General features: G+C 46.0%; 2 protein-coding genes across 4 annotated transcripts in view; both read right to left on the bottom strand.

Annotated features, from left to right (window-relative positions):
- The window catches only part of IleRS (Isoleucyl-tRNA synthetase), a 54,036-nt gene extending 46,280 nt beyond the window's left edge, over positions 1-7,756 (bottom strand). The window contains exons 1-6 of one of the 3 annotated variants that reach the window (XM_065437516.2): positions 7,557-7,756; positions 6,083-6,221; positions 5,066-5,222; positions 4,606-4,725; positions 2,134-2,268; positions 752-836 (exon numbers count right to left, since the gene is read on the bottom strand). In XM_065437516.2, coding sequence (XP_065293588.1) covers positions 752-836; positions 2,134-2,268; positions 4,606-4,725; positions 5,066-5,222; positions 6,083-6,198 — 613 coding nt within the window. In that variant the 5' untranslated portion in view covers positions 6,199-6,221; positions 7,557-7,756. Of the gene's footprint in view, positions 1-751; positions 837-2,133; positions 2,269-4,605; positions 4,726-5,065; positions 5,223-6,082; positions 6,222-6,580; positions 6,718-7,178; positions 7,314-7,556 lie in introns of those variants that run through there. The other 2 variants (XM_065437515.2, XM_065437514.1) reach the window with 2 other exon arrangements.
- An 834-nt stretch (positions 7,757-8,590) lies between these two features.
- LOC135906228 (heat shock protein HSP 90-alpha-like) lies at positions 8,591-11,810 on the bottom strand. The gene is made up of 3 exons (XM_065437517.2): positions 11,651-11,810; positions 10,000-11,316; positions 8,591-9,582 (listed from the first exon to the last, which is right to left on the bottom strand). Exons 2-3 carry the CDS (start codon positions 11,314-11,316, stop codon positions 8,710-8,712), a joined length of 2,190 nt encoding a protein of 729 aa, XP_065293589.1. The 5' UTR covers positions 11,651-11,810; the 3' UTR covers positions 8,591-8,709.
- Between the last annotated feature and the right edge of the window lie 452 nt (positions 11,811-12,262).

Genomic DNA, 12,262 nt, shown 5'->3' with positions numbered 1-12,262 from the left:
GATCCGAGCGGCTCGATTTTGCTTATCACCACATAAAGCCAACAGACAACGAAGCCAAGGAAAGCATGAGGGAAATGAGCTGTGGTTGAAATTGTAATGTAGAAAATAATGAAAAAAAGGGAAATGAAAGTGGACGAAAAGATAAACTTGTCACCAATGAAAGCCAAACCCACAACCTCCACATTACATGTACGCTGCACTCCTAGGGCTAGATCTAGTAAACATAAATACCCAAGTTAGTGGACGAATTGATAGCCATCGCCGTAGCACAATTTGTAGTGCAATGCATGCATAATGCGGAGGTTGCAGGTTTCGCTCCCACTGGCAACAAGTCATCTTTTCGTCCGTTGTCATTTCCCTTTTCTTCAACTTTTTCTACATTGCAATTTCAACCACTGTTAATTTCCCCAATACTTTCCTTGGCTTCGCTGTCAGTTGGCTTTATGTGGTTATAAGTAAACAAGTGCTTGCATTTTGCCCCCATGAAAATGCAGTAACCACGACTGGCATTTGAACCTGTGACTTGATACTCAATAGTAGAATGCCAGAGCAACTGCGCATTTCATAGTTTCTTTTTTTTTCAGCTCTTCTTTTGAATCTTTGATCCGATTCTCTACCCCTATACAGAGTAGCATGCCAGTAGTTGTATACGCGCCAGCAAAAATTTGCTTTTCTAATAAAGAGCCTCCCTCTCTCTCTCTGCAAGCTGTTGCTCAAAAAAATATAACCACACAAAACAGTTCAAGCATACCTGCAGGATCCACAACTTCTTTGTAGTTCTGGCCCGACTCAAAGTTGGATAGGGGTGTGTTGCAGGCTGTCGAGTAAGGCATCACCTGGTATTGGCAAATAGACAAAAAATTAGGGCAGAACTCCAAACAAAACTAAGACAACATCATAATTATGCACATGATCCCTACCCTTCATCACAGCAAAAGCCAGTGGCTAGTAGACAAGTGAAGAAAAAAAGAAAAAGTGAGATAAATGTTATGTTACACTGGCTTGTCAATTTATTTTCCTCTGGCTGTTGTGCCTAGAGCACCATCATAACAAATTGCACCAGTACTCCTCCAATGCTTCTACAGCAGAGCCGCCATCAAGTTTTACCAAATTATTAGTTGCTGCAAACCAATGATGTAACTTAGTGCATGATCACAAAAATTTTCAATTTTCTATTATCAAATCTATCAAGTGCCCCATAAAACACAAAGATAATAATAATAGTGACAACAGAAAATGTAACTGGATTTCGTAACACAGAAGTTGAGATTTGCAGCTCTAAGCCCCTATTCAAGAATGAATTGCTGGGCCAGTTGGTTCGTGTTTAAAGTGAAAACCAAGACACAGGACCAGGAGACACACACACAGCCGGTGGCAGCTGTATGTGTGTGTGCCTCCTAGTTCTGTGCCTTGATCTCCCCCTCCCCCCCTTTTTTTTCATGAACCTGCAGGTTACAGAGGGAAGTAAAATCTAACAGAAAAACATGACGTGGAGGGGTCTATCTCTCTTAGTACCATAATTGGGAGTTCACAGCCCTAAAGTTTGGGAGCAACAGACTTAACTTCACCCTGATCCACAGTAATTTCTGTTAATGCCATGACAGTCCTTGCTACTTTGACATGTCTAGGTATAAGGAAGCTATGCACTCAATGCTGAAGCCAGCCAGTGGATTTTATCAGTAGTAATTTTTACCAGTGTTCTAAATGTACACGTAATGTAAGGAGCACATTGGAATGCTTACTCCAGTCTGTTGTTTGCATTCAAATTTACATCAGCAACTTGTCAAATGAAGCATAATGAATCACAGCTGCAAGAAACAAATTTGAATTGCTTTTGGCTCAGCAGCAGCATGGAAAATGTATGTCTAATCTCACATGTATTAGTGGCTTCAATCAATGAAAGTGTGACAGATGTGCCAGAAGAAGACAAGCTTCTCGCTTCAATCTAGCCCTTTGCATCGAGGAACGTCTGATATCTTAAAGCAGCTCAGTATGACAATGCTAGCGAGAAAGATCGCCACTAAATTGCAGTAAAATTCACCTCCTCTAGACAATTTGATTTGGAAGCTCACACAGCAGCTGCCAGGCACATCATTAGCAGTTCACTGAGCATGAATAATAGAGTAGGCTTGCCTTGACTCCCTTATAGACAAGGCCCTTGTTGTACAGCTGCTTGAAGATAAACCATACAGACTCCATAAACCAAGGGTACATTGTCTTGTAGTCATTTTTGAAGTCTATCCAACGTCCCATTCTTGTGACAATGGTCTGAAAAGTACAGAAGCAGTTGCAGTGACCACTCAGCTTTCTGCCACATAACACAGTGCAATTCCTTGTACCATGAGTGTTACAACAGTCAATCACAACTAAAAAAATTGCAAGGAACAAAACAGCTATGTTCCTACTATTGTTACAAGTGGCCATTATTGTTAACAAGGTCAAACACATGACATCACTTTGCTATCCTCTGTACTACATCATCATCATCATCATTCTGGCTACGCCGACTGCAGGGCAAAGGCCTCTCCCATACTTCTCCAACTACCCCGGTCATGTGCTAATTGTGACCATGCTGTCCCTGCAAACATCTTAATTTCATCCGCCCACCTAACTTTCTGCCGCCCCCTGCTATGCTCCCCTTCTCTTGAATACAGTCCGTAACCCTTAATGACCATCGGTTATCTTCCCCTCTCACTACATGTCCTGCCCATGCCCATTTCTTTTTCTTGATTTCAACTAACATGTCATTAACTCGCATTTGTTCCCTCATTCAATATGCTCTTTTCTTATCCCTTAATGTTACACCCATCATTCTTCTTTCCATAGCTCGTTGCACCATCCTCAATTTAAGTACAACCCTTTTCGTAGGCCTCCAGGTTTCTGCCCCGTAGGTGAGTACTGGCAAAACACAGCTGTTATACACTTTTCTTTCGAGGGATAATGGCAACCTGCTGTTCATGATCTGAGAATGCCCGCCAAACGCACCCCAGCCCATTATTCTTTTGATTATTTCAGTCTCATGATCTGGATCCACGGTCACTGCCTGCCTTAAGTAGATGTATTCCCTTACCACTTCCAGTGCCTTGCTGTTCTCTTCCAAGACTGTTAAACATTACTTTAGTTTTTTGCAGATTAATTTTCAGACCCACCCATCTGCTTTGCCTCTCCAGGTCAGTGAGCATGCATTGCAATTGGTCCTCCGAGTTACTAAGCAAGGCAATAACATCAGTGAATCGCAAGTTACTAAGGTATTCTCCATTAACTCTTATCCCCAATTCTGCCTAATCCACGTCTCAGAATACCTCCTGTAAACACGCTGTTAATAGCATTGAAGAGATCGTATTTCCCTGCCTGATGCCCTGCATATGCAACCCTAAAGCCCGTGATATAAGTGGGATGACTGTTTCGTATGGAGTGGGCCTTGACACTAAATAAAGCTGAATGACGCTCGGCTTTTACTTCCGAAAACCACACTTCAGTCACATGGAAATTCTTTTATGGTAGACTCAGGATTAATTTCAGCTGCTTGGAGCTCTTTGAACTTTTTCAAAATCTTAGCATGAGAGCACCTTTTGAGTTCCCGTGGCCTTGTTCTTGTAACCCTTCCCTCGGCATTGAATGGCATAGACACTGCGGCATGGCTAAGGAGGAATTATAAAGCTATCTTTATTTGCAGTGCAGTCAATCGATATATAAAGCTAAATAATTTGGCTTGGCCTTCAAAATTAGGTTTGTGGCTAGAAAGCGATGTGCCGTGCTTCCCTTTGGAAATAGAACCGTATCTGAAGGAAATAGTTGCACAAAGATTCTTGAATAAAGTAATGGATGTGTACGTGCAAAGTGCATATGAAGCAACAACCATACACCACATAGCACAGCAATGCTGTTCAGCTGGAGCTCACTTGTACAACAAACTACTGCAGCAAACTATATGCATCCCCATATGAAATACAGAATTGACTGATGTTCAGCTGGTCAACAATCATACACTCACATAATAGTCTGAGCAGTACAATAAAAAAAGATAACGATAGATTACTGCCCGGTTTCAAGCGGGCCACATCAAGAAGTAATGCTAAATGATCCATGGCTTTTACATCCCAAAACTACTTTGGTCCCATGGAGCACTGTAGTTATGGGCTCTGCATTGACTTCAACCACCCCTTACAGAACATTGAAATCCTTAAAAACAGTTCATTTTTATTTTTTTGTGTGAATGGCTGTGAACCTACCTGTATTCTGGCACATAGCTGCATTACAACTTGCAAACTGTTTGCTAAAACTTGCCCTTAAGTGCTTTTTGTATCGCTATGGCTTAATTCTTTGCAAAGTATTTTTATTTCTATCATGCACATAGGAACAGAGGCGTAGTTGGCACCTCTGAAAGGCACATTCTCCCTATATACATCTAATTAAAAAGAAAGGGAAAGAAAGACGGTTTATTAACAAAAGAGACATGGCTAGTAGCAGCAAGTTGAATGAATGATGTGATTGAAGGAGAGATCGCTTTAGGTCAACTGGCTCCAGCAAGCTGCGAGAGTACAAGGTTATTAAGATGGCACCCTATGGCAAAGCAAACTACCATAACATAAAAGCAATGCTTACCTCCCATTCTTCTGAATACCGCATGACAATCTTTCGGCACTCAGCATTGTAGTTCTCAATCCCCAGCTTTTTTACATCGTCGGGACCTTTGATACCAAGGGCTTTGTCAATCTCGTATTCCTAAAGTACAAAAATGATTAAGTAAATTACCTGGAATGCGAATATGACATTATTCTTGCTGCAAAACCAGGCAGAGACAACCCTCATATGATCCTCTAATCAATAGCAACTAACGAGAGCTTGTAAAAAATCATGCCAGTAGGGCACTCATTTGCTTACAAAGATTTAGCAAAGTGTATTCACAGACCTGCAATCATAAATTTAGGCACGATAAAAACTTTAGCATATGAAACAAACAGTGATGCACAAGACACTTAGCATTTGCTACTGCCTGTAGTACATACAAGCCAGTGCGTTAATGTTCAAAGATGAAACAAAAGTAAGGGAATACAAAACTTACCACAGGCAGCCCATGACAGTCCCAACCAAAACGGCGTTCAACATAAAAGCCAGACTGGTGTGCAAATCTTGTCACAATGTCCTTAATAGTGCCTGCTAATATGTGCCCATAATGTGGTAATCCAGTTGCAAATGGTGGGCCATCAAAAAATGAGTACCTAGAAAAACAGAAATACAAATAAGCTTAGAGGATCACCTGAATCACTTTAATCTAGCTGCTGGTACCAGAAAGCAAGGCGAAATGACTCTGAGGTATCACAAGAACAATCCTAAACTTTTGTAATACAGGTGTCACACGGCGCCCTTTCGATCGCGATTGAGCCCGATCGGTATCAAATGTTTCGGTAACAACTGCCTCCTTTGCGCAAGCTGCGGGAGGGAGCCAATCGCGGTCGAGAATTCCGATCCTGACGTGACACCGGTATAATTCGGTATGTCCATATTGGTCGGTTCCAAATCACAATTCACAAAATGAAAACTTTTGAAAAAGGTTTATCAGTGGTAGAATTATAATCATAACCGAGTGCTCAACACCAATTTTTGTTATTGTTCTGTAACACGGACATTGTCTAGCGTACCTGAGTCTATGGTGACCGAACTGAATGCATATTCGGCAAAGCATGCCCGTCTCCACCCTTCACTTCGATTCAGCTATACTCGCACTTCCCGTTTCGATCACGGTCCATATGTTAAATGCTAGTAACCATCAATGAGGATCAAAATTGTCCGTGTGGTAGGGAATATACGGCCCGAAATGTTCAACTTTAATCCACAGAATAACACAGCTTATCAATTCCACAATGGATACATACAGCGTGCTAACGACGGCAAATTATATTCTTCGTGTCTAACCTTAATCACAGAAAACTTACACAAAAGCCCCCAAGCTGCGTAATATAGGCGGTTCATGTTTCTTTGTATGACAGGTCAGGAAGTCCGCTTACTGCGCAGCAGTTTCAAGGCTCGCTCACAAACGTGCCACGGAGGCTGAAGCGTGATGCGACGGACGACCACATACCTTGGCCGGGATTTGGAAAGTTTCAGACTCGTCTGAAACGCGTCAATCTCCTTCCAAAGCTTGAGGATAGTCTCTTCCTCAGCCGAGAAGTTGACGTTTTCTGGAACTTGCTGCATCCCTGTCCTCGCTCGGAAGGGATCTGGAAAACGGACGGCATAGGGAAAAGCGAGTGATGCAACTTCGCCAGCGTAGTAATCACCGAAAACTGGTGTCTACAGCTCGTGAAAGCGGGGAATCACGGCGCGCGCACTGCACGGACCGCTTCGCGTGGCATTTCGCGTAGTGGGCGCTGGCGGACAATCGACAGCGATTATCTCACGGCCGCTCTCAACACATGTCATAACGGCCACGCTATGTGACCCAGTCGCGGTCCTCGTGCACCTTCAGTTAAAGACAAGAGAGAATTGAAAGGCTAACCGCAACACCGGTTTTAGGCACGCGCATGGAATTGTCAATGCTAAGAGTGACCACTGTGATAGTGGTCAATCGCAGACTTACTTGAGCGCAGACGATAACCCAATGAATGAAAAACACACTATCGCAGCAAACACGTCCCGGCCGCGCCGGTGTCAGCAGGAGTCAGAGCCTACACACAAAAGCCGAAGACCGAGCCAGCCGAGCCGAGTCGTACCGCGCATGTACTACATGTACCACGTTGCGTTGGTCGCGTAGTTACGCACCATTACGTCGTAAATTCCAGTTTTATAATTTACGAAGTTATAGCTTAAACTTTGCCGTTTAAATTTTTTATGTAAATATTTATATTGATGGAATTTGTTTGAGTGCGGTGGTTCGCACTTGGCAGGTCAGATTCGTGTTTGGAAAGCCCGCCAACTTTAAACCAGTTCTAACAGTGAGCGGACGGACGTACGGACGGAAAAACTTTAATATTACAGTAAAGGACCTGCGAGGGCTCAGACCACCCGGACAGTGAGCAAAATTTCACTACCGTGTAACGTACTTAGACATGAAGAATAGTGGAAAGAGACAAGTCGAACATACTGATAAGAAATACACAAATCGGCAATAGGACAACAGCCAACCACTTCAACACAAGAAGACTGCTGAAACTGCGAGTACATAAGAGACATAATACCCGGGAAGAAGTGGCGGAGGCTCACAAGACGAACCAAATCGAAAGACTAAAGCTTATTACTGCCGGTAGAGCTCTTCTCAGAAGACTTTTGGATACAGTGGCGTAGCTAGGTCATCTGGCACCCAGGCCCATAGGTCTTGTCACCCGCCCCACCCCCCCTCCACGTGTGTAGCCGGCAGAAAGAGGGGTGTCTTCAGACGTATATGACACCCCCCTACTGGCACCATGCACCGAGAGCCCACGGCCCCCTGTTGCTACGCCACTGCTTGGATACCCTGTCGAAGAACATAACAGTCCACAACGTGTACCCGCGACCCTGAGAGCAAATACAGTGTCCTGAATATTTGGCTGCGTGAAAAAAAAATATTTTGCACTCACCGCTGCACTGTTCTTGCTCAAACTTTGCAGAACGATCGCATTTTGTTGTCTGCTTCGTTTAGTATTACACTTGGCACGATTATCGAAATGCCCAACAGTCCACTTCGTGACTTGTGCGGGTGCAATGGCACAAACGAGCACCTTCTTTGTCAGTGCTCTCGTTTCAACCCGCAATGAGCAGTTCTCTCAGCCACCCTAGTCAAACTGGACAAGCGCCCAATGACAGAAAACAAGATCCTTGGAAACTGGCCTACGCGAACATAAGCGCAATCGGCTGTGAAGGCGCTGCTGCGGTATTTTCTGACAGATTGCGACTTCACTGTGTGACGCAGGATTGTACGGCGACACAGTACAACACTAGGGAAGCCTTTGCGGGCTGCGCAAGTGCCCACCGAAACAGTTGGTATGTGCATAGTTTCGTTTTTAAATCCTTCTCTCACCTATCGCATCCCATTGCCCCTCCCCCAGTACAGGGTAGCCAACCGGAAATGTTCTCTGGTTAACCTTCCTCTTTCCTTTCCCTTTGTCTCTTGGCACCATTAGTCGCCTGTTTTCCAAGACAAAATTGAGAAACTGTTTTCGTCTATGGGAAAAATGGCGTGTGAAAAGCCGGCCCTGGCAGACTTGTGCCGCCGCCTGCAGCAGGAAGCTGCTGCTTCGCAGAAGAAACGGCATCTTGAAATCGGCTGTTCACGCGGCCGATTTGAGCTCGTATGTACGTACATGGAAACTGGGCGTGCGCTTAAGAGACAGGACGTGGTACCAACCTAGCCATTTAAGAGTTTCATAGTTAGCAAGCCGCACTCAAGCAGGGGACGCAAACAATATGGTGCACAAAAGAACCCAATGCGAGTACAAAAACGCACGAGTACTTCTTTATCTTCACAAATTTGTGTTTCATGCTTGAGTCAGAGCAAACTAGCTTTGATCATTTTGATACGTGTTTAGAACTGAACTGGACATCCACACAAATATTGTAATTATCGTTAGACCAATGCAAGCCATTTTTCAGCTTAGTCAAAAACTACACCAAGTGCACAAAAGGAACAAATTTATTTCACACACACACACAAAAAAAAGCACACACATACAGATGACGGTGTGAGCTATGTACATGTGACAAAGCTAGTAAGAGGCACAAAGCAAGGCCAGCTCAGTCAACCTCCTCCATGCGAGATGCGTCTTCATCATCACCTTCCAATGGTGGCATCTCGTCCACCGTGGGTCCCGCCGTCGTGTTGTCTCCGGCCCCAGCTACTTCATCCTCGTCAATTCCCAGGCCAAGCTTAATCATGCGATAGATGCGGTCTGCGTGAAGCTGAGGGTCTTCGAGTGCAAAGCCTGAGCAGAGCAGCGCAGTTTCGAAAAGTAGCATGACAAGGTCCTTAACCGCCTTGTCGTTGCGGTCGGCATCGGCCTTCTGACGGAGGTTCTCCATGACGGGGTGGTCGGGGTTTACCTCGAGGTGCTTCTTGGCCGCCATGTAGCCCATGGTGCTGGAGTCGCGCAGAGCCTGCGCCTTCATGATCCGCTCCATGTTGGCAGTCCAGCCGTACTGAGACGTCACAATGCAGCACGGAGACTTTACTAGCCGGTTGGACACGATCACCTTCTCAACCTTTTTGTCCAGGATGTCCTTCATGACCTTGCACAAGTTCTCGAACTTCGCTTTGTTCTCTTCCTGGCGCTTCTTCTCTGCCTCGTCCTCGGGCAGCTCGAGACCTTCTTTGGTGACCGAGACCAGAGTCTTGCCGTCGTACTCCTTCAGCTGCTGCACGCAGTATTCGTCGATGGGTTCGATCATGTAGATGACCTCTAGGCCACGCTCGCGTACCCGCTCAACGAAGGCAGAGTTGGCCACCTGGTCCTTGGACTCGCCAGTGATGAAATAGATGTGCTTCTGGTTCTCCTTCATGCGCGATGTGTAATCCTTCAGAGAGCACATCTCATCCCCAGAAGCGGAAGTGTAGTAGCGAAGGAACTCGGCCAGCTTCTTGCGGTTCTGAGAGTCCTCATGGATGCCAAGCTGCAGCAAGAATTAAAGTAAGAGGGTTAAAGATCTGCATCCAAGTAACTGTTGCAAGTATTGTGCTAGATATGAGCTATGTGCGACATATGCAAAAACAGCAATGGGGATGTTTCTTTTTAAGTGCATTTTACAGTTCAGGCCTACATTACCTGCAATAAGAAAATACATGCGGAATAGGCCTGCTAATGATGTTAGCACGTACAAAAGACCGCGCCAATCGGCTTAGAGAGGCCCTGACGGATCCAAGCCATACTCATTTATGTGCTTACATATGCACCACCATGCACATCAGGGTGCAGACACCAGAACCTAGAAGTTCAGCATCTGCGCTGATGTGCAGCGCGTTATGAGTAGAAAGATCGCGGGGGGGGGGAGGGGGGGACAAAAAAAAAAAAAGAATGGCGAGTGGCCTACCTTCATGTTCTTGCTGAATTGTTCGTAGAACTTCTTGAACATGTCCCGGTCCTCGGCGATGCTGTCGATGAGCTCGAGACATTTCTTGACAAGGTTCTTTCTGATCACCTTGAGGATCTTGTTCTGTTGGAGCATCTCCCGAGAAATGTTGAGCGGCAGGTCCTCGGAGTCGACGACACCCTTGACGAAGTTCAGGTACTCCGGGATGAGGTCCTCGCAGTTGTCCATGATGAAGACCCGGCGCACGTACAGCTTAATGTTGTTCTTCTGCTTACGGTTCTCGAACAAGTCGAAAGGCGCGCGCTTGGGCACGAAGAGCAGCGCGCGGAATTCGAGCTGGCCTTCCACCGAGAAGTGCTTCACAGCCAAGTGGTCCTCCCAGTCGTTGGTCAGAGACTTGTAGAACTCTCCGTACTCCTCCTGCGAGATGTCGTCGGGGTTGCGCATCCAGATCGGCTTCGTCTTGTTCAGTTCCTCATCCTCGGAGTACTTCTCCTTGATCTTTTTCTTCTTTTTCTTGTCCTTGTCGGCCGACTCGTCGTCATCCTCGACGTCCTCGATTTTGGGCTTGCCCTCCTCGTCGGGCTTCTCGTCCTCGGTCTTTTCCTCTTTCTCCTTTTCTTCCTCTTCGTCGTCGGAGACTTCCTTCTCGCGTTCCTTCTGCACCAACAGGCGGATCGGGTAGCCGATGAACTGCGAGTGTTTCTTGACGACGTCCTTAATACGCCTCTCCTCCAGGTACTCCATCTGGTCCTCCTTCAGGTGGAGCACGATCTTGGTCCCGCGTCCGAGGGGCTCGCTGTTGTCGGTGCGAATGGTGAACGAACCGCCGGCCGACGACTCCCACGTGTACTGCTCGTCGTCGTTGTGCTTAGAGGTGACGGTCACCTTGTCGGCGACGAGATAGGCCGAGTAGAAGCCTACGCCGAACTGGCCGATCATGCTGATGTCGGCGCCGGCCTGCAGCGCCTCCATGAACGCCTTTGTGCCAGACTTGGCGATGGTACCCAGGTTGTTGATCAGGTCCGCCTTAGTCATGCCGATGCCGGTGTCGATAATCGTCAGGGTGCGGTCATCACGGTTGGGGACAATCTTGATGAAAAGCTCCTTCTGGGCATCGAGCTTACTCGGGTCCGTAAGCGACTCGTAGCGGATCTTGTCCAGAGCATCCGAAGAGTTGGATATCAATTCACGCACGAAGATCTCTTTGTTCGAGTAGAAGGTGTTGATGATCAGGCTCATCAACTGGGCGATCTCCGCCTGGAAGGCGAAGGTCTCCACCTCCCCGGAGTCATCTATGCGTGTTTCCTCGGGCATCTGCACAGATGAACAAAATCGATTACGAGCACTGCAGAGTTCGCGTTCGTCATACAGATTTCAAAGTACGCTCAAAAAAAGAACGAGAATGAATGCGCGCTACTAAGGGTAAAAATAAATAAAAAAATCGATGAAAGCGATATCGTCGCCAAATACGTCACGTTATGGCGTTTGCAAAGCATTAGGGGCGTTAGCAAAATATTACGGCACGTTAATGAAGCCACAGTGCAGAAAACACATTCGTGAAGGATTTTACAGTTGCAGCTAACAAACGCGAAGGAAATATATGCACTACGTCGCGTATTCAGACACGTTGAATTGCAACTGTACTTACTTTGACGAGAATGCGTCACTGAAACCGCCGCTTGGCTCCGAAACAAAGCAAGGCTGACACTACCTCGATCAATGACGAACAAACGTGCACGCCGCCGTCAACCGGCTTTTTGAGGACGAGAGAATGTTCTAGGCCGCTGCCTTCTTACCGTAGTGCTCCGCACTTCCGGTGCAGATGCCTACGGTTCAGAATAAATTTTACAAAAGTCTTTTTACCCAGTGTTAATGTCAAGTTATGCGTGTTAATTTACTCGGAACTAATACTTTGTTTAGTTTATCTCTATGAATAAAATACGCGCACTTCATTAGTGGGAACTATTTACCGGAAACAGTATTATGCAGAAACGTCTCGAATTTTCTAGAAGCTTCGAGAAAACTGTTCGCGAAAAGTAGTCCATGTTCCGGCGGAAGTTGATATAAATGGTGACGTCATATACCTTTGTCGTTCTTCTTTAGCGGGAAAGTTTGTTGGATCAAAATAAAGGTAACAATTAAACATATATTTTCATTCCCAGTGAACACGCGAGCGTGCGGCTTTGCCAAAGAAGACCTATAATACATGGTTTCGCTTCGAGGAGTGCTACTGCACCTGCTGCAGCCACCATGGCCACGA

This window comes from Dermacentor albipictus, chromosome 5 (genome assembly GCF_038994185.2).
Source record: "Dermacentor albipictus isolate Rhodes 1998 colony chromosome 5, USDA_Dalb.pri_finalv2, whole genome shotgun sequence".
Classification (NCBI taxonomy): Eukaryota; Metazoa; Arthropoda; class Arachnida; order Ixodida; family Ixodidae; genus Dermacentor; species Dermacentor albipictus.
This window is presented reverse-complemented; position numbering and strand designations above follow the sequence as displayed.